At 41.3% G+C, this 22,405-nt stretch overlaps 1 protein-coding gene across 1 annotated transcript in view; it reads right to left on the bottom strand.

Annotated features, from left to right (window-relative positions):
• Hhla1 (HHLA1 neighbor of OC90) overlaps nt 1-22,405 on the bottom strand; it is a 50,084-nt gene that overhangs the window by 5,212 nt on the left and 22,467 nt on the right. The window contains exons 11-15 of the mRNA XM_060390563.1: nt 21,624-21,866; nt 11,587-11,823; nt 8,602-8,670; nt 8,188-8,262; nt 3,048-3,204 (exon numbers count right to left, since the gene is read on the bottom strand). Of these exons, the coding sequence (XP_060246546.1) occupies nt 3,048-3,204; nt 8,188-8,262; nt 8,602-8,670; nt 11,587-11,823; nt 21,624-21,866 (781 nt within the window). The remainder of the gene's footprint in view (nt 1-3,047; nt 3,205-8,187; nt 8,263-8,601; nt 8,671-11,586; nt 11,824-21,623; nt 21,867-22,405) is intronic.

Here is a 22,405-nt window from a genome sequence, read left to right as displayed (position 1 = left end):
AGGAGCAGCCTTACCAGGCCACCGAGGAAGACAATGCAGCCAGTCCTGATGAGACCTGATAGGCTAGGATCAGATGGAAGGGGACAAGGACCTCCCCTATCAGTGGACTTGGAGAGGGGCATGTGAAGAGATGAGGGAGGGAGGGTGGGAATGGGAGAGAATGAGTAAGGGGGCTACAGCTGGGATACAAAGTGTATAAACTGTAATTAATGCAAAAAAAAATAAAAAAAAAGAGACTGAACAAGGGGGATCCAAGAAGGAGGCACTGGAAGGACACTGTCTGAAGATCAGGACAGCAGTGACTGCACAGTGACCAACAGATGGAACACTGGGCCCTAAAACAACAGGGATTGTGTTTCCCAGGTGAGAGGAAACCCTACCAAGAGTGAATCAGTCGGGTTCAGGTCACCCAGCTAAACCTCGGAAGAGTTCTTGGGTCCTGGCAGACACTCAGTAGCAGTCCAGAGCCATACACTTGTGTGTTCTGATCAACATCCTAGACTGAACTGGGATTTTCAGTTCAGAGACTGGGATTTCAGGTCAAGAGAAAACCACCTGGTGAAGGAAGGAATCGGGACCGATCTCAGATCACCCAGATAGTCTCTGGAAAAGGTGTTGTGATCCAGTGGGAACTCAGCTGCCATCCCAGAGACCTGCCTGTGTGCCCAACTCACTGTCCCAGATACAACTGTGGAAAGTGGAAAAATTAAAACACAAATGGAGGAAATAATGGAGGGGAAAAACTTAGGGAAAAAAATAGGAACTACTGAGGTAAACATAACCAACAGACTACAAGAGATGGAAGAAAGAGTCTCAGGTATGGAAGATACAATAAATGAAGGAACAGATTAGAAAGACACTGGAATCTATGGCAAGATTTGAGGGGAATGAGTTATAAGTAAACACGTGTGTGATTGAAAGAACAAGGTCATTTTGAACAGGGATAAAGGCAGCACCAGGGCCTACCATTGCTGTTGCAGACACATCCAGCATCCCAGAAGTCTGAAAATGTTCAGGCTGTGTTTCACTCCATCTTTTCACATGTTATCTCATTGTTTGCTGGAGTGACTTCTCCCATTTCCTACCTTCATAACTTCTATGCCTCCACCAAACCCTGGATGTCCCTTTCTGATGGGATTCTATAGCATTTGATGCTGGATCTTCTATAATAGTTGTCATACTGGTTGGAAATTTCTCTCTTTATATTACCAACATTCCCACTAAATAGTGCTTAGATTTTAAGTCTCAGAAGTACTATTATTCAAGAAAACATACCCAGCTACATGATCCTCCTTCACATTGGCATTCTTGTACTATATTTAATGTTTTATATGAGTTTGTGGAATAATTTACTATTTAGTGAAAATATGAGGACAGAGTAAAAGGCCAAGTGAGCAGCTGCATTATTTCTATAAATCAACCCAGAATTTTCCATGGGAATTCTTCCTTTCTTTGTTATTCTTACTTTTCTGTGATTATTTTTTCTTTCTGCATTTTGATTTGTGTGTGTATTATGTGTGTGTGTACATCTGTCTGTCCGCCCATCCATGTAGAAGCCAAAAAAAATTTCAAAACTGGAGTAACAGATATTCGTGAGCCACTTGACATGGATGCTGGGATCTGAACTCAGGTCTTCTGGAAGAGCATCAAGTGCTCTTAACTGCCGAAACATCTCTCTAGCCCTGTACGGATGTTTTCAGTTCTAATAACACTATGACTAATGCTTTTAATATGACTAATACATTTTTGCTTGTATTAATGACTTAGTCCTAACCCTTTTATTTATTTTAACTTGTGCTTTACAACTATTATATCCCAGTAACTATGGCCCAGTTTCTGAATCTATTTTGTGATTCATCTTTAAGCCAACACTTTGCTTAATATAATGCATGACTGGTAGACAGTAGGGATTCAACATATGATCAGTTAGTGAGAGAAGGATCTACTGAAGTAGGCTGACTTTAAATAATATAAAAATTATTGTTTTGAAGATTTCTCTTTTCTTCACTGTGAAGAAATTCCACTTCCTGGCTTGTTCTCACTTTTGGGCCTGGGAACTTATTTATTACCCTCTTCATAGAAATAAAACATCCAAGGCTATCAAGGCATCCTAGATAAAATCTAAAAATAGATTAGGTGAAGGTGTGCAAACCTAAGATTGATGCTCATATTTGTTGAAAAATTTAGTTTTTAAAAATGAGAGACATGTTTGCTTCTAAGGTAACATTAAGACTTGAGAAATTGTTCATTAGCTTACTGGAGAAGGATATATATTTCTAGTGTTTTGTTCTGGGATTAATAATCAAGAAAAAATCCCAGAAACATCTTCTATTAGTATTAGATGGCAGGAGCATATCAATGCTAGATCATCTAATAAAGGGTCATCAGCCTTCTGATTTGATCTGGCAGGCAACAACTGATGCGAATTAAAGCAGTATTGTAATTTAGGTAGGCAAATGTTTTGGTTATATTTTTTTCTAGAAAATTTTATCAAGTGTAGGACACTGGTATCTAAAGTCCCTGGTAGTAATTCTACCACATATAGTGTGAATCATCTCTGTGTAATCCAAACTTACCTCACCTAAACCCAACTCAATCCAACAATTCAACTCAACTATCTTATCATCTCATTTCATCTTAATCCAACCTCGCCCATCTAAGCATGACTCTTCTTTACTTTGCCCAACTCATTTCATCCAAAATCTCCTCTTGTCAACATAGCTCAACCCAGGCCATCATGTTCAACCCAATCAGTTCATCTCAGCTCAACCCAACCCATCTCAATTCATCTCAGATAAAAATCAGCTCAGTGTAGCTCAGCTCAACTATTTTTACCAGATTCTGCATTTTATTTTGAGAATGTAGAGATGAATAAATCTCTTTTATAGATCTTAAAGATGTAACCATCTAGTAGAGGTCACACTGTAGAGTAAGCTCCCTTAGGTCACCCGTCACCTGTATGGGAACTGTTTAATGCCTGGTTACCTGATAAGTTGCAGAGAGGCTACACACTATTGGTGTGCAAAGGAGTCACTGTCCAAGATTACCTTGTGGCTTCTAAACTGTAATCCCTCTTTTGGCTTGCACAGAGGCATTTCTGGAAGTAGCGGCAGAGTTCCATCAGGCATGGGTTGAGTTTCTTCATGACCAGGGGTAGAGGAGTGTCTGCAATGGTTTCTTCTTTGAGGAGTGGCCGAGGACACCCTGGAATATGCAATCTCAGACATGTGAAATCAGTAAGAGCTCAGAAAATGCCTTCCCTTCGGTAAGGCCTCTAATAGGTGAGTACCATCTAGCCCTTATTTCAGGTAGCTTGGAAACAGACAATAGAGAGTGTGGGTTCATTCTTGCTCGGTGAAACTACTGTGAGAATGTCAAGAGACAGGTATAGAGTTATGGTAATCAGGCTCAAGAATTGACCAGACATGGGTTCTCTGAGAAGCATGCTATAGAGAAACATTTGAAGTATGGAACAGAAATGCACTGGAGGGGGGAGAGGGGAGAGGCACCGCTGGTACAGAGGATAGAGAACTATCATGCAAGGGGATAGCTGGTTAGGGAAAATGGACAATGCTTTAAATACAGAGGGTATGTTGCATTGTGTGTGTGTGTGTGTGTGTGTGTGTGTGTATGTTTTTGTGTGCATGCATGTGAGTGTGCATGGGTGTGAGTGTGTGTTTGTGTGGTGTGTGTGAAGAGCATGTATGAATGCATGCACATACGCACACACATGTGTAAGGCAGCAAGAAGATATGATGGTTGGTATTGATTGTCAACTTGAAAGCATATAAAATCACCTAGACTGGGCTGAGGTGGGATGACCAATTTTTAAAAATATTTTTAAAAATAAATTTATTCATTTAATATCCCAATCACAGCCCCCTTCCTCCTCTGCTCCCAGTCCCACCGTCCCTTCCTCTCCCCTTTCCCAACTCCCTTTCATCTCAGAAAAGGGGAGTCCCTCTTACAAACCCACCATGGCCCCTCAAGTCTCATCAGGACTTAGTACATCCTCTTCCACTGAGGCCAGACAAGGCAGCCCAGCTAGGGGAAAGTGATCCTAAAGCAGGCAACCACATCATATATGACGCTGCTGCCCTTGTTGCTAGGGTACCCACATAAAGACCAAGCTGTCCATCAGTTACATATGAGGTACAACCCATTATAAGGGTGGATGGCACCACTCCATGAGGTGAAGTCCTGGACTGAATAAAAAGCAGGAAGTCAGCTGAGCACCAGAATTCATCCCTTTGTTTCCCAATGGCAGACAGCATCTGATAACCTGCTCCAAGCTCCCACTTCCTTGTCTTGCCTACCGTGATGGACTGTATCCTTGAACCATGTGCTCAAATAAGCCTTTCTTTCCTTCAGTCACCTTTGTCATGTGTTTTGTCACAACAATAAGAAACTAAACAACAGGTTCAAAAAAATGAGTCTAGCAAGCCAAGTCTAGCAGGCTGGACATCCGACTCTGAGCTCTCCTTCTTGAAGTATAGGTTGGTTAAATATGTATCTTACAACCAGATTATTATCACTGTTTTGTATGTGGCACTTAGGAGAAGAATACAAATATAAAGCAAAGGAAAAATGGAGTTGTTAAAGATCTCATCCTATCGGATCTCCTGAAACAGAATCAATTTCCTGACACTTCACCCAGGCAGCCTTACAAGAGGAATGAGGAGATTGTTTACTGGATTATTGGAATTTTGAGAGTCTATGATGTGCCAGGCGCTGACAGTACAGCAATGAAGAAGAAGAAGCAGGGTTGTCCTTTTCACCTAGGGTTAGAAATTATGTTAGGATGTTAAAATTACACAGGATGGGCCAGTCATCACCGTCAGACAAAATGACACAACATTTTAGAAATGAGAAGACAGGAATAGTGGCTTCCCTTTAATGTAGTTGGGATTGTTGCCTAGCAGACGACCTGAGATATATAGATAGATATCTAGTTATATAGGAGGGTGAAGCTTTTGATTTGATTCTTTTGAGACAGAGTCTCATGATGTTAAGGCTTGCTTAAAACTTGCTATAAAGCTGAAAAAATTTAGAACCTCCTGTCTCCACCCTTTGAGTTGTAGGAATACAGGCATACACCAGCACAATCAATTTATGTGGTGCTGAATATTGACTTCATGCATGGTAGGCAAGCATTCTACCAACTGAGCTACATCCACATCCCAGGAATGTAACTCTTTGTCTGTACATATAACTGATATTCTACTGAGTATTTTTTTTTACAGCTCTGTAGTGACACAAGTTAACTGATACTAATATATAGCAGCTATCTGAGAATACTGCAGATAACTCTTGTTCATAGCAATGTAAGTGACTGTTGTCTTGCAAGTGAACAGTTGATTTTTGCCTCATTTAAAAAGAAAGAATTATTACTATTGATTATCAATTGGCAAGCTCACTTGAAATAACTTCCCTATATTGGCTTGTAAATCTGTTCAGATTCCCTGTTGATACAATTTAAAAACCTTTTTGGGTTTCTCATCAACTGAGTTTAATAACATCTTCAATATGCTGACACACTTATATTCTAAATTTCATGAAACTTTTTGTGGTACTAGGGATGGACCCCAGGTCTCCATACTAAGCAAGAGACTAACAACTGAGTCTAACCCCATTCTGAGAATATTTAAATTATAATTCATCAGCAATGTTTAGCAAGTAAAGAAAGGGTTCATAAAGCGAGGGAAATTTAAAACATATAGAAACAAAATATTTTTCCACGAGTCTACTAGAACATTAACCGCCCCCACACCACAGAGAACCGCCAAGCTTCCATCAATGTGTCAGTTAGCATCTACTGTGAACCAGGTACTTACCTAGGTTTTTCACAAAGATTGCCTCATCTAAGCCTTGTGAAACTGTGATGCAGATATTGGGAGTATTGACATACAGAAGAGGTTACTAAGCATGAAGGGAGTCACATCATAGGAGGGAAGGAGTCTTCAGAGACCTGACTCTAGGCCCATGCTCGATAAGACCCACATTCCTACTATATAATCAGCATCCTTAAGGATGGATTTCTACACATCACTTCCATGCTACACATAATCTATACTTCTCTGCTTCAGGAAGTGACCTCAGGGGAGCCACATGATCTAATTCAGTGTACTCCTGAAACTTACTATATTATTATTACATTCCTTTGATTTTGTTTTCTAAATGTAATCCAAATCTGTCTGCTTAGGTAATTATGTTTTACTCTTAGCCACCATCATCTTACCTGAATCTCCTCACTACACTTTCCACTCCAGTATCTCTGCATTTTCCTCTCTGAGGCCAGGAATATCATTGCACAGCACACATTGGGCCATGTAGCTTTCCCATGCCTCAGAACATGAGCCACACTCCCTTGATGATTTCACTCTCTGTCCTCTCTTCCTCAGTTCCTATGACACTCACCTTCAGCACAAAAATTTTAGCCATGGAGGCCCTGTTCAGTCCTCAGTAATGTCAGTCTTTCTGGCTCTTGTGGTTTTGCTTATGCAAAGGCTCTGCAGGATTACATACTTAGCAGCATCTTGTCAGAAGGTATTTGCTCACTTGGGCCCTGCATGACTTCTTCAGCTGCAAGCATTCTCTTCCTCACAGGCTGTACAAAGTTCTGGTTGCTTTTGTCCTCAGGAGCCTTATAATACTCATCCTTTCATAGGCATTTGTAGTGAGTCTGTGTATGTGTGCGCATGTCACATCTTTGAGGAGGTCATACAAAATGATAAAATGATCACAGCTGTTGGAGTTAGTCAGATATGGCCTCCAGATTCTGCTTCTTGTCTATAGGACTCACCAGAATCTGTTAATGAAGATTGTACTCCAAAATTATTATACAGGAAAATTGAGATGTCCTAAGTCTACGTCGCTCACATGGTAGGAGCTCACTAGATGTTTACTGAAGAGATAAATTAATGATTAATAAAACCTTTGTGGCATATTTTTTAAAAGTTTTTAAATGAGCAAAATAATTTACTCAAAGATGTCAGGACCTCTTTATTTTATGCAGCTAACACTTCATGAGATAAACAATAGAAGGATGGAGATGGTACACAATAAATAGGCAGAGAGTGATCTATCAGGAGGTATTAAAGAAGTGTCAGCAGCAATGAGTAGGAATATATAGACAAAAGATACAGGACAGGTAGATATGTGGACAGAGACTGCTATGTAGATACAGCTATAAATAAAAATATGATGTAGATACAGTTAGCATGTGCTCTGGAACTCAACCTAACAGTATTATCAGCATCACCAGTCCTTCTCTTTAGATCTCCTAGGAGACAAAGACACAATTTCTTGGTAACACAGTTGGGTCTTTGTGTCTGAAAGGCCAATTTATCATTCCCTGGAGGTGGTGAGGTTTGGAGTAGGTCTGAGGATATAGGAAACAAGAGACTGTGCAGGCTTCAGCAATTTAATAATACCCTGTTGACATATGACCGACCAGTGCTGTAACAGTCAGGAAGCTTGTACAGAAAGATATTCAGGAGAAGGCAGGGTCTGAGAACCTGGCAAACTTTGACGGACTTACTTTGTCTAGTTTCTGTCATAGGGAACTAACAGCACAGAAAGAAAGAGAGTGCAACAGCCAAAAGCTGAGAAAAGAAATTCAAGTTTTGTGAGTTCTGGAAACCCAGGCCTAGGAAGTCGCTGCTACTCAAACCCATGAGAATGGGGTGTTCAGGGATCTGGCCAGCAGGACATCCTTTAAAACACAGCCACACTGAATCATACTCAGAGTGGATTCTGGAGTCATCATTTATGCCTTCTTCCTGCTTTGCTCAGCCAACAACCGGACAAGCAGCTCATCACAAGAGCAGCTTCTATTTACAAAGTGATCAGCACATTTTCTTAGATGTTCAATCAATGAACATTGGTCAAATTAAATATCATTGAGCTTTAAAATCCCAAGTCAATTCAGTACACATTATCTTAATACAAAACCATGTAGAAGGAAATAAAGAGAACAGATGTTTTTAGTGCTCACAGTAATTGCAGTCGTTCTTGCTTTAAATTGAGGGCATCAGTCCTGTAGGCCACACCTTGCAAAAGCAGATGAGCTGGGATTTGCATCCTAGCAGCCTGAGTCTACATTGATCAAACAAACCTTTTTAATAGACTATACAACCTCTTTCAATAAAACACAAGCCTAAGCAATGACTGGGTGTTGCTACTCACTTGAAACTTGATGGGCTGGTGGGACCAGGGCTGGCTCTAACTCAGGGGTGAACAGCCATTCTGCAGGAACACCATCTGCAAGCAGCAAGAGGAACATTCTTCAAAACTGAAATGAGATGACCTTGGGCTATTACACACAGAGTCACAGAATCTTAGAGCCAGCGCCTTAGAGATGACAGTCCTTAAAAATATGCAGAGAAATGACAGCCTAAGGGAAAGAAGTGGCTTAGCCACGATCATACAGATTTACAGTGCAACAACCAACACCATGAAACCATTTATCCTGACCCTTCTCCTCTAATAAAGTACATCGGCATCATGCTTGCAGGTGCTCCTGTAGCAGTCAGGGTTCCTCTTCCAGGCTAGGCTTTCCTTCGCAGTATGGAGTTCCTTGGTCTGGCCATGCAGTCTCACCTGTCTGCGGGTCTCTAGGAGCTGGTGCTTTGGTTGGAATTGGAGTCTGTGTTCCAGGCGTGAGTGTTCCTGAGAGGAAAGGAGAGAGATGAACGTGCATCTCTTCAGGGAGAACCCAATCTGAAGAAGATGCTTCATATCTCACCAGTGCAGCTGACTAGGCCAGACACCAAGTGGGATGCTGAAGGAATGAGTAAGAAATGTAGCCACAATCAAGTTCTCCCTGGAGTATGGAAGGAAATGGATGAGTCCCATCAGTAACTGGTAAAGCGTGATGGGGCCATTGGGAACTTGCCAATATCAATAAGACATGATGACACCATATAGGACAGTGATTACACTGAAGAGGGGAGTGTTTGAATATGGGCCCCCTGAGACTAAAGGAACATGGCTTACTTGTCATTGATCTGAGTCATACTGTACACATAGACTCTGTCCACATTCCTGATAAATCATTTGTCAATCATTTTAATAATAGTCTGTGCTCAACATCTGTCTTTTATGCTGGCAAGCCAGCAAAACTGCCATCTTTTTTAGAAGATGTGTGTGTGTGTGTGTGTGTGTGTGTGTGTGTGTGTGTGTGTCTGTGTGTCTGTGTGTGTGAGGGAGAGAGAGAGAGAGAGAGAGAGAGAGAGAGAGACAGAGACAGAGACAGAGACAGAGACAGAGAGACAGAGAGAGAGAAAGAGAAAGAGAGAAAGAAAGAGAAACTGACAGTTCCATTCTGTGGATGAATGAAAAGAGTAAGACTGCGGTACAGCCTGGCCCAATAGACAGGAACCAGTTCAGCCAGTGGTACTGTTGACTGCAGTAAGGAACATAGGGCTAGTGAGAAATGGCCTCCAAAGCAGAGAAAAAGTGTGTGCAAAAACCTAGAGGAGTGAGGAACTAGGACAGTTCTGTGGCTGGACTCCAGAAATGAAGTGGAAATGAAGGAGATGCTGTGGACCCCATGGTTCAGCCGACACCACTGTAATGTAGTTCACTGTTCGTGGCCACTCTTCTGCTGGGACTATGAGTTTTGTGGTGTTTGATTCAACATGGCTGTCACTCTATAGAACTCCATGTGAGTTGCAGACATGAATGCTACAGCCATTCACAGTCAGCTCATAACTGTCCGGATCCCCAATTCCAGCAGAAATCAGGTCATTTTCTCAGAAGGGGTCAATATCATCTTTTGGTTACTTGGATATTGATTAGACCCTCGCCTCCACTAAAGGAGGTAGCACTAATTCTTGCTTCCTTGATGGGTTTTTGTGTAAATCTTGAGCAGCCTGAACCACATCCAATTCGTCTATGACTATCTTTTAGTTTGATTAAATTATTTTGATTATTTCTGATCACAGAATACTGACATGTAAGGGACTGAGGTCTCATGACTCCCACAGATGGCTTTAGTGCCTATTGTGGCTGGCTGGGCCAGCTTAAAAGAGCTGCAGGGAAGGATTATATGACAGTGCTTATATTCTGAGACAAACTCCTTGCAGATGTCACTGCTCTGAAAATTCTTACTTAATGACAAGAACATGGGAGCTCAGAGGGAGATCAACATTTTCTATGAGTTGTGTAGGTAGTAAAGGCAAGATCGAAGTCCAGCTGTGTCTGAATCTGAGACAGAGCTGAGTTTATAGGTGATTGCTGTCCCTCTGATCAGAGCAAAAATGAATTTGCTTAAATTTTTTTCTCTACACTAGTATAAATGCTGATAGAGCTCAAAACCATTATGTCAGGTGTTTATATGATTAAAGGTGCCCAAATGACATTCCCCAGACCTCATGGTTCTGCTGAGATTTGTGTGTGTGTATGTGTGTGTGTGTATGAGTGTGTTAAATTTCATGTGCTCCTTCCTCTCTCTGTATTTCTTGGGAAGCTCAGTCATCTGACAAACCTTTATTGAATGCCTTTTTTAGAGAAGCCTGCATCTGAAGACATAAACCCTTAGAGAGAATACAGCCTAGAGGGGAGAAATGTTAAGTTCACAGTCACTGAAACTGCAGCTGTGATGCATGTGACAGCCAGCTAACCATGATTGGCATGGCAGGAAGATTCCAGACACCTGTAAATATCAGAAGAAAGGCTTTTTAAAGTGTGTAACTAAAGATATAAATTTTGTCTGTGAGAAGAAAAATTATGGACAAGTCATGAACTTTGGATAAAGAAAATGGAAATCAAGGTGACTATACTCTCCAAATTTGATCCGGGAACTGTACAGCTAGATATAAGGTCAAGATGTAAATGCATTTTGATTTGTTTTCCAAGGCTTCATTGTATACACACATGTATGAACACACATGGATACATATGCAGTACAACACTGGAATCAAATTTGATATGTCCTATTTTACAGCTCAAGCTCTCCTCATGACTTGATGGCATAAATATATCTGTATGTGTAATTGACATTTATCACATGTCACCTTACATCAGATAAACATGCTGTGTATGTGATCAACATAATGTCATTAATACTATGCAACAAAGACAGTTAGCTTGTCTAGAGTGCTGACTTCTAGTGGCCAGTGACAGGCAGTGGTACAAAGAAAAGAAAATCCAGGATGTGAGTTTGTAGGAAACTAAAACAGAAAATGCTAGAGATGTAAAAAGAGACCAGGAAAGGGGGAGAGAAAATAGGAACAATGAAAAGTGGTAGAAGGTAACTATGGTCAAGTATGTTATACGCATATATGGCAATGTCATGATGAAACCATTCACTCTCTACAATTGATATGAAAATGGAAAGAAGGGCAGATGGGACAGCTCTGTGAAGAAAGAATATTTTTTTATTTGTTCATAAATTAGAATAAACGACTGGAATAAAGAAAAGAAGGAGAATGAGTTTGCTTTACAGTCATTTATAAAATCACTTGTTTTCTCCCTACCTTTTTTTTTTTTTTTTTTGCATATGTATTAGATTTCCAAACTTCAGAAAGGCTGTCAACAGACATTTTCAAGGGTAATTGCAATGAGGTGAATGTTGTCACTCACCTGAGGCTATGCTGGTCTGTGCTAGTCTGCTGGGTGTGGCCAGTATCATAGAAGGATGCAATGGGCTTTCTGTGCTCCTGAGCATCTGGGCATCTGTAGCGGAGGCTGGTGTGGAGGGAAGGCTTGGCCAGGGTGGCCTTCCAGGTGTACTATCGTCCATGGTCTGTGACGTAGACATGGATACTATGGGAGCCCATGTGTGTCTGCTTGTCACCCATGGTGTTCTGGTCATTTTTCCTACAGTGTGTTGAAAGTGACAATCACTGGCATTGCTGTACTTGAACTCTTTGATCATGTACAAAGCTGCAGACATATAGAATGCTTTCAAAGAACAAGTGCAATGTGTTTGTTTAACACAGACAATTCTTACATTTTACTGTGGGCTGCAATGAGTGGCAACAAGTCAAAAGAAACCTCTGAAGATGGGCTGGGGGTTAAGAGAACTCGCTGGCTTTGCAGAAGACCCAAGATCTGTTCCCAGAACTCACACAGTGGCTTACAATCACCTGTATCTGCAGCTCCGGGGAATCAGATGCCCCCTTCTGGCTTCTGATGGCATTGCATGAATGTGATGCACATACATACATGCAGGACACATAAAATAAAAATAAATCAGTCTTTTGAAAATAAAACTCAAAAATATCGTCTGTAAATCCCCTGGGCCCTCAGAAAGCTGGAACATGCGGTTGGGTTTTTTTTTTTGGGGGGGGGTTACCGTATCAAATGTAAGAGATATATTTCTAATCAAGCAATAGTCTAGGAAGGTGGAGATGTGGAGGCATTGGTGTAGCCTTGTTTACTTCACACTATGAAGCAAATTACTGAACACAGTCTAATTCTGCTGTTCACTTGTCTTTGTTTTCAGTGTTAGAGATGGAGCTTGGGGTCTTGTACATGCTTTGTATAATTGTGAATGAGAGTGTGCTTGAACACATTACATTGCTTCTTGTATCTGGTCACAGCAACAAAGAAAGTAGCTAACATACCAAGCAAGCATTTGCCACTGAGATACATTCACTGCCATTTTTAACCTTGACATTAAACTGGAGATAAAAATGATGATGAGGGGCAAGATGGCGGCGCCGGGAGGACTCTCATTCTGAGCAGCAGCAGCAGCAGGATCAGCACAGTGACCAGTAATCAGAACTCGTGGCCATAAAACACAGTCATTGTGTTTCCCAGGTGAGAGGATACCCCACGGTGGGGGATTCAATCAGATTTTAACTCACCTGGCTAAACCGCGGAAGAGATCCCGGTTCCGCCAGAGCTTGGCTGCCGGCCGCCAGCCCCAGCCCCAGCCCAGAGCCACAAGCCAGTGTCTCTGGTCACGGTCCCAGACTGAACCGTGCGAACCACACTATCAGAGACTGGAATTTTCAGTCGAGAGATAACCCCAGGGTACAGGAAACGACTGGGGCCGGCCTTAGGTCACCCAGACATCCCCTGGAAAAGACTCGGGTTCCACAGGCACCCCAGGACCCAGCCCGGAGCCAGAGCCCGAGACCCAGGCTCCAGCACAGAGCCCTGCCTGCCTGTGCGCCTGATTCGCCACCTGAGATAGAACTGTGGGCACCAGGGCACCAGCGAATGAGTTTCACTGTCCAGTGCAAACACACAGGGAGGGAAATGGCTGGTCTGATCTCAGAGCACTCAGCCGACACCCCCAGCCCGAAAAGGTCCCCGGAAAATTACCCAGCTTAGGGAGGCACCCAGGCTCCCAAAGGCCGCAAAGGCGGACACAGGCAGTTTCTGCGTACCAGACAGCTGGCAGAGACTGAGCCAACATCACTCAGCTGTGCTCCAGGCACAGGCAGTTTCTGTGGCCAGCCAGCTGGCGGACACTGAGCAGTATGCACCAGGGCAAAAAAGACACTGGGAGTTCCTGTCTCCAGAGAATCCACAGGGAAGGAAGGAAACTGTACTGATTTAAATCACCCAATCCTTCCCTAGAAAAAGTCTAGCAGTCTAGCAGACCAGTGGGGCCAACACTAAGCTGTGCTCCAGATACAGGCACAAATAGTTGCTTCTTGCCTGATGTCCAACTGGGTCACAGCAGCTGATCATTAAATTTACAACAAGAAACCCAGAAACAGGGCAGCTGCCCTCAGGACTTCCCTGGGTGAGAGGAGACCCCTCTCGACTAACAAAGTCCACAGTTACCACTCAGGTCTATATCCTTGAGGTGAGCAACTCCTGAACAAACACCAGCCATCCAGGGACTATACCTAAAAAGCTGAGAAGACATCTTTCAGGAAAAACCAGCTTTCTGCAAAGGGGATTCTCTCCACCACAGGATCCCCAGGAACCACCAGAAAATAACCCCAAACACCTAAGATAGCACAATGGGTAGAGGCCAGCGTAAAAGCTCAAGCAACAAAAGACAGAGCAATATGGCATCTCCAGAACCCAGTTACCCAGGGGCAAATAGCCCTGGACACCCCAGCATAACTGAAATCCAAGAGGATGACCTAAAAACTATGCTCATGAAGATGATAACAGAGGAAACAAATAAGATACGTAAAGACATAGAGCAAGATAAACTCAAACAGAATATTGCCATCCATAAAGAAATAGAGGAAGCTGCAGCCAAACAGTTTATGGCCTTTAGAAAGGAAATGCTTAAAGCACTGAATGAAATAAAAGAAACAGAGTTGAAGGAACTAAAAGAAAAACAGGAAAGTACAATCAGACAGGTGAAGGAAGTAAACAAAACAACTCAAGACCTGAAGATGGAATTGGAAAAATCAAAGAAAACACAAATGGAGGAAATAATGGAGAGGAAGAATCTAGGGAAGAAAACAGGAACTACAGAGGTAAGCATAACCAACAGACTACAAGAGATGGAAGAAAGAATCTCAGGTGTAGAAGATACAATGGAAGAAATCGATGTATCTGTCAAAGAAAATGTTAAATCTAAAAAATTCCTGACACAGACCGTCTAAGAAATCCAAGACAATATGAAAAGACAAAACCTAAGAATAATAGGTATAGAGGAAAAAGAAGACTCCCTTCTCCAAGGCCCAGAAAATATTTTCAACAAAATCATTGAAGAAAATTTTCCCAAGCTAAAGGAGAGGCCAATTAGAATACATGAGGCCTACAGAACACCCAACAAATTTGACCAGAAAAGAAAATCCTCCCGCCACATAATAATCAAAACAGTAAGTATACAGAACAAAGAAAAAATACTAAAAGCTGCAAGGGAAAAAGGCCAAGTAACATATAATGGCAAACCCATTAGAATCACACCTGACTTTTCAACAGAGACTATGAAAGCCAGAAGGGCCTGGACAGATATCATGCAGACCCTAAGAGAACACAGATGTCAGCCCAGGCTACTATACCCCGCAAAACTCTCAGTCCTCATAGATGGAGAAAACAAGATATTCAATGACAAAAACAAATTTCAACAATACCTACAAACAAATCCAGCATTACAGAAGACACTAGAAGGGAAAATACAACCCAGGAAAACTAGCTACATTCAAGAAAACACAGGAAATAAATAACCTCACTTCAGTAAAACAAAAATTAACCGAGCACACAACTTGATGACCACAGCCAACATCAAAATCAAGGGATCTAACAGCCACTGGTCATTAATCTCTCTCAACATCAATGGACTCAACTCTCCAATAAAAAGACACAGATTAACAGAATGGATACGTAAACTAAACCCAGCAATCTGTTGCATACAAGAAACACACCTAAGACACAAAGATAGATATTACCTGAGGGTAAAGGGTTGGAAGACGACATTCCAAGCAAACGGACCTAAGAAGCAAGCAGGAGTAGCCATTCTAATATCTGATAAAATAGACTTTCAACCAAAATTTATCAAAAGAGATGGGGAAGGACACTTCATACTCATCAAGGGAAAATTCCACCAGGAAGACATCACAATCCTGAACATCTATGCCCCAAATACAAGAGCACCCACATTTGTTAAAGAAACATTGATAAAATTTAAAGCACATATAGATCCCCACACATTAATAGTGGGAGACTTCAACACCCCACTTTCAACAAAGGACAGGTCAACAAAACAGAAATTAAACAAAGAAACAATGTCTCTGACAGAGGTCATGAATCAAATGGACCTAACAGACATTTACAGAATTTTACACCCAAACACAAAAGAATTTACCTTCTTCTCAGCACCTCATGGAACCTTCTCCAAAATAGACCATATAGTGGGTCACAAAACAAGCCTCAACAGATACAAGAAGATTGAAATAATCCCTTGTATCTTGTCTGATCACCATGGAATAAAGCTGGACCTCAACAATAACAGAAATAACAAAAAGCCTACACACACATGGAAACTGAACAACTTGTTACTAAATGACAGCTGGGTCAGGGAAGAAATAAAGAAAGAAATTAAAGTCTTTCTAGAAATCAATGAAAATGAAGACACAACATACCCAAACTTGTGGGACACAATGAAAGCAGTGCTAAGAGGAAAGTTCATAGCACTAAGTGCCTTCAAGAAGAAATTCGAGAAAGCTCATTCAAGCACCTTAATGGCTCACTTAAAAACCCTAGAAAAAGAAGAAGCAGACACACCAAGAAGGAGTAGATGGCTGGAAATAATCAAACGTAGGGCTGTAATCAATCAATTGGAAACAAATAAAACAATTCAAAGAATCAATGAAACCAAGAGCTGGTTCTTTGAGAAAATCAACAAGATCGACAAACCCTTAGCCAAGCTAACTAAAAGGCAGAGAGTCACCACCCAAATCAACAAAATCAGAAATGAAAAGGGGGATATAACTACAAACACTGAGGAAATTCAAACAATCATTAGGACTTACTTCAAAAGTCTATATGCCACAAAATTTGAAAATCTAAATGAAATGGACAATTTTCTTGATCGATTTGACTTACCAAAGCTGAATCAGGACCAGGTAAATCAACTAAATAGTCCTATATCCTCCAAAGAAATAGAAGCGGCCATCAAAAGTCTCCCTTCCAAAAAATGTCCAGGACCAGATGGCTTCAGCACAGAATTCTACCAGACCTTCAAAGAAGAGCTAACACCAATTCTCTTCAAACTATTCCACAAAATAGAAACAGAAGGAACATTACCAAACTCATTCTATGAAGCCACAGTCACCTTTGTACCTAAACCGCACAAAGACCCAACCAAAAAAGAGAACTTTAGGCCAATCTCCCTTATGAACATTGATGCAAAAATACTCAACAAAATACTCGCAAACCGAATACAAGAACACATCAAAGATATCATCCACCATGACCAAGTAGGCTTCATCCCAGGTATGCAGGGATGGTTCAATATACGGAAATCCATCAATGTGATCCACCATATTAACAAACTGAAAGAAAAAACCACATGATAATCTCCCTAGATGCTGAAAAAGCATGTGAAAAAATCCAACATCCATTCATGTTTAAAGTATTGGAGAGATCAGGGATACAAGGCACATATCTAAACATAGTAAAGGCGATATACAGCAAGCCTATAGCCAATATCAAACTGAACGGAGAGAAACTTAAAGCAATCCCACTAAAATCAGGGACAAGACAAGGCTGCCCACTCTCTCTATATCTCTTCAACATAGTTCTGGAAGTCCTTGCTAGAGCAATAAGACTCTGAAGGAGATCTCTGAAGGAGATCAAGGGGATACAAATTGGAAAGGAAGAAGTCAAATTATCACTATTTGCAGATGATATGATAGTATACGTGAGTGACCCCAAAAACTCTACCAGGGAACTCCTACAGCTGATAAACACCTTCAGCAAAGTGGCCGGATACAAAATTAACTCAAAAAAATCAGTAGCCCTCCTGTATACAAAAGACAAAAGGGCTGAGAAAGAAATTAGGGAAACAACACCCTTCACAATAGCCACAAATGACATAAGGTACCTCGGAGTAACCCTAACCAAGGAAGTCAAAGACTTGTATGAAAAAAATTTCAAATCTCTGAAGAAAGAATTAGAAGAAGATATGAGAAGATGGAAAGATCTCCCATGCTGCTCATGGCTTGGCAAGATTAACATAGTAAAAATGGCCATCTTACCAAAAGCAATCTACAGATTCAATGCAATGCCCATCAAATTACCAACACAATTCTTTACAGACCTGGAAAAAAAATGTCAACTTTATATGGAATAACAAGAAACCCAGAATTGCTAAAACAATCCTCTACAATAAAAGATCTTCTGGAGGTATCTCCATCCCTGATCTTAAGTTGTACTATAGAGCAACAGTTTTAAAAACTGCATGGTACTCGCATAGAAACAGAATGGTGGATCAATGGAACTGAACAGAGGACCCAGAAATAAACCCACACACTTATGGACACCTGATCTTTGACAAAGATGCAAAACCATTCAATGGAAAAAAGATAGCATCTTCAAGAAATGGTGCTGGTCCAACTGGATGTCTACATGTAGAAAAATGAAAATAGACCCATACTTATCACCCTGCACAAAACTGAAGTCCAAGTGGATCAAAGACCTCAACATAAAACCAGACACATTAAATTGGCTTGAAAAAAAAGTGGGAAATACCCTAGAACTCATTGGTACAGGAGAAAACTTCCTGAACAGAACACCAACAGCACAGGCTCTAAGAGCAACAATCAATAAATGGGACCTCATGAAACTGAAAAGCTTCTGCAAAGCAAAGGACACCGTCATCAAAACAAAGCGACCGCCTACAGATTGGGAAAGAATCTTCACCAACCCTTTATCTGACAACCCAGAACCCCTGCACAGAAGGCTAATATCCAGCATATTTAAAGAACTAAAGAAGCTGAAAAGCAGCAAACCAAGTAATCCACTTAAAAAATGGGGAACAGAGCTAAACAGAGAATTCTCTGTAGAGGAATGCCGAATGGCAGAGAAGCACTTAAAGAAATGCTTAACCTCACTAGCCATTAGGGAAATGCAAATCAAAACAACCCTGAGATTTCACCTTACACCCATGAGAATGGTCAAGATCAAAAACTCAAGTGACAACACATGTTGGAGAGGTTGTGGAGAAAGGGGAACCCTTCTCCACTGCTGGTGGGAATGTAAACTTGTACAACCACTCTGGAAATCAATCTGGCGCTTTCTCAGACAACTAGGAATAGCGCTTCCTCAAGATCCAGCCATACCACTCCTGGACATATATCCAAAAGAGGCTCAAGTACACAAAAAGGTCATTTGCTCAACCATGTTTGTATCAGCTTTATTTGTAATAGCCAGAAGCTGGAAACAACCCAGATGCCCCTCAACTGAAGAATGGATGCAGAAATTGTGGTACATCTATACAATGGAATATTACTCAGCAATGAAAAATAAGGAAATCATGAAATTTGCAGGTAAATGGTGGGATCTGGATAGGATCATCCTGAGTGAGTTGTCCCAGAAGCAAAAAGACACACATGGTATATACTCACTCATATAGACATACAACATAGGACAAACCCACTAAAACCTGTGCATCTAAAGAAACTAAGCAAGAGAGAGGACCCTAACTAAAATGTCCAATCCCCATCCGGAAAGGCAAAGAGGATGGACATCAGAAAAAGAAGAAAATAGGAAACAACCTAGGAATCTACCACAGAGGGCCTCTGAAAGCCTCTGCCCTACAGACTATCAAAGCAGATGCTGAGCCTGATGGGCAACTGTTGGGCAGAGTGAAGGGAATTTTATGTAAGAACTGGGAAATAGTAAGAGCTGGAGAGGACAGGGTCTCCACAAGGAGAGCAACAGAACAAGAAAATTTGAACACAGGGAACTTCCCAGAGACTTATACTCCAACCAAGGACTATTCATAGAGATAACCCAGAACCCTTGCACAGATGTAGCCCAGGGCAGTTCAGAGTCCTATTGGGTTACATAGTAATGGGAAGAGGGACTGCCTCTGACATAATCTGACTGGCCTGCTCTTTGATCACCTCCCCCTGGCGGGGAGCAGTCTCACCAGGCCATAGTAGAGGACAATGCAGCCACTTTTGATGTGAACTGATAGACTAAGATCAGAAAGGAGAGGAGAACCTGCTCTATCAGTGGACTTGGGGAGTGGCATGCAAGCAGAGGGAGGAGGGAGGGTGGGATTGGGAGGAGAGGAGGGAGGGGCTTATGGGGGATGCAGAATGAATAAAGTGTAATTGATGAAAAAAAATGATGATGATGATGATGATGATAGGGCTGAAGAATGGCTCAGTGGTTAAGAGCACTGGCTGCTCTTCACCAGAAGTCCTGAGTTCGATTCTTAGCAACCACATGGTGGCTCCCAACCATCTGTAAAGAGATTCTGGCTTGCAGGCACACAAGAGGACAGAGCATTGCATACATAACAAATATATAAATAAATAAATAAATATTCAATAATAATAATAATAATAATAACAATAATAATAAACAACTCACTAAGCTTTCCTTACTTCAGCTACATCTTCCCTAATCATCTTTTTAAAATGTTAGATAGTTTCACATGTTTGTTTCCATGGAAGGAAGTTAATAATCTTTTCTCTCAAATTTTATAAAACTAATTCTGGTGCATGATTTTACAGCTGTGACTTGAGTGGGGAACAATTGCCAAATATCTCATCCAGAATAGCAGCTGTCCCTTCATGTATTTGAATGACAGTACTCACACTAAAGTTCTGTGGGTTTTTTTTTAATATGAATTAATGTTATCCTCTTATTACCACAGCTAGGTGTTTTATGATTTTTCTTGCCTCCAGAAATCATATATTTTCACATTATACTGGAATATTTTATAATTTTATATATTTTTCATGATCTAAGTTATGGTATTAACCTTTTGCAGTAAATCTAAAAGTTCTAGTTGGTGGAGTTGAATGCTATTCCTCTCCACTGTCGAGATGAACCCTTTACTTAGCCTGCCTGCCTCCTGTCAGTTCTTACCTCCTTCAGGGAAGGCTTTGTCCCTTGTGCTGAATAGGATGCCCACTTTGGGCTCCTGCATGAAAGAGTTCAATGTAAGTTGGGTCATGACTATACTTTCCTTTCCTGTGTCTCCCTTTTCTTTGTGAGCTTGAGAGAGACGGGGGAAATTTATAAAGAACCATTTTCAAACTCTTCTACTGGATGGAAGCAATGATGTCTTTTTATGAGTGGGTGAATTAATCAGTTCTGCTGATCCTCATCCATCCTTGGGAAAGATAATACCGACTCTTCTGAAAGAGATCATTCAGTATTACATTATTTCCAAGCAGGAAATAACAGATCACTGTGCCTTTTATGTTCAATGATAATACTGTTGATATTGCACACTATGTGGCAGGACCAATTAGGAAAATTCTTGACCAGCCACTGGTGGCATCATTTCATGCTGGTGCCGGGGTCGAGTCATTAACACATTTTTTTTTTTTTTTTTGGTGTAAATATCGAACCGGATGCAAATTAACCAAACTGTGCCATGAAACGCTGACCTCACCATTTTCTATGAATTTTTAGAGAAGGTATCTACCTAATTTGTTGAAACATCGCTGACTCTGTTGCCTGCCTTTGGATCCCTTTCCTCTAGCTGGGCTGCCTTGTCTTGCCTCAATGAGAGAGGATGTTCTTAGTCCTGGTACAACTTGGTGTGCTAGTGTGGCTTGGTATCCCTGAGGGGGCTCTTCTCTGAGGAGACAGGGAGGGAAAGGTGGGGGGGGTAGCGTAAGGGTGGGACTGAAAAAAGATAAGGGAGAGGTGAGTAATCAGGCTGAAAAGTGATTAAACTAATGAATTATTGTGGAAAGTCTGTTTCCAGCAATTACTATTATTATATAAGATTGCTGGGTTAAAGGTATCAGAGAGCTCTTAATATTATTTACTGGGACTTCTCAAGACATTGCATTTAAACATAGAAATCTACTAATATGAGTTCTAGAAGTATGTGTCACCAGCAATTTTCCATCCTTGATTGACCCTTCTGAACACTGTTCAGAAGTTGTAGCATCATTTAAGGTGAGGGAAGTGTTAGGTGTCGGTATTTTATTTAATTATGTGAGACTAGAGGAAACAGAAAGGAGACACAGCAGAGGAAAGGAAAAACTGAGAAAGCATCTTACCTGAGTTTGGCTGTGTGTCAGTGGCACTACTCTGTGTGGCTATGGCCCCAAAAGGAAGCTCTGGAAACATCTCTTTGTTTTCTGTCACCTCTTTCTCTGAAGGAATACTTGTCTTTGACCAAGTGAAGGTCTTCGGAGCAGATACCCATTGTGTGCTCCAGCGTGCAGGATACGATCTTAGAAGTGACTGCTGGCTTTGGGTCTCAAGTCTTAAAGTCTGGGCTGTTCCCCTGGTAGTTGCACCTTAAAGGAAACAGTCAATGGTAGTTTTAACTTACTTGCCACTTTGGACAAATAGAACTGTTGAGTCACAGAAAAACAATTAGTTAGTAGCAATATAAAATACAGATATTATGCTTTTACTGTGAACAGTACCAAATGTCACCAAAAGATGTTTTCTCTTGAATAAACAATGGAGCTAAATATCTAACTCCACAAAAGTTGAGTGATAAACTGCTGTGAGCAGAATGTAAAGTCAGATCTAAGGGTGCCAGACTGACTGTCTCTCCTGATGACAGTCTGGGACTTGTCAGGGTCCTCTGTCACTTTGCAGCCTTCAGCTGCTCCATGACTCAGGTACTTGTCTCCACAAAAGCAATGTGACTTATGCTATTTGCCAAATGGGCACATGAAGGGGCATCAAGAGATCAGGCTTTCCAGAAGAACCTGCTTGAAAGACTGACCTTCAGCCAGAAAAACTATGGATTTTTTTTTTTAAAGAAACTTGTCTTGGAACCTGCCACAGAGGGGCTCTGAAAGCCTCTGCCATGCAGACTGTGAAA

The sequence above is a fragment of the Meriones unguiculatus genome, chromosome 8 (genome assembly GCF_030254825.1).
Source record: "Meriones unguiculatus strain TT.TT164.6M chromosome 8, Bangor_MerUng_6.1, whole genome shotgun sequence".
NCBI lineage: Eukaryota > Metazoa > Chordata > Mammalia > Rodentia > Muridae > Meriones > Meriones unguiculatus.
This window is presented reverse-complemented; position numbering and strand designations above follow the sequence as displayed.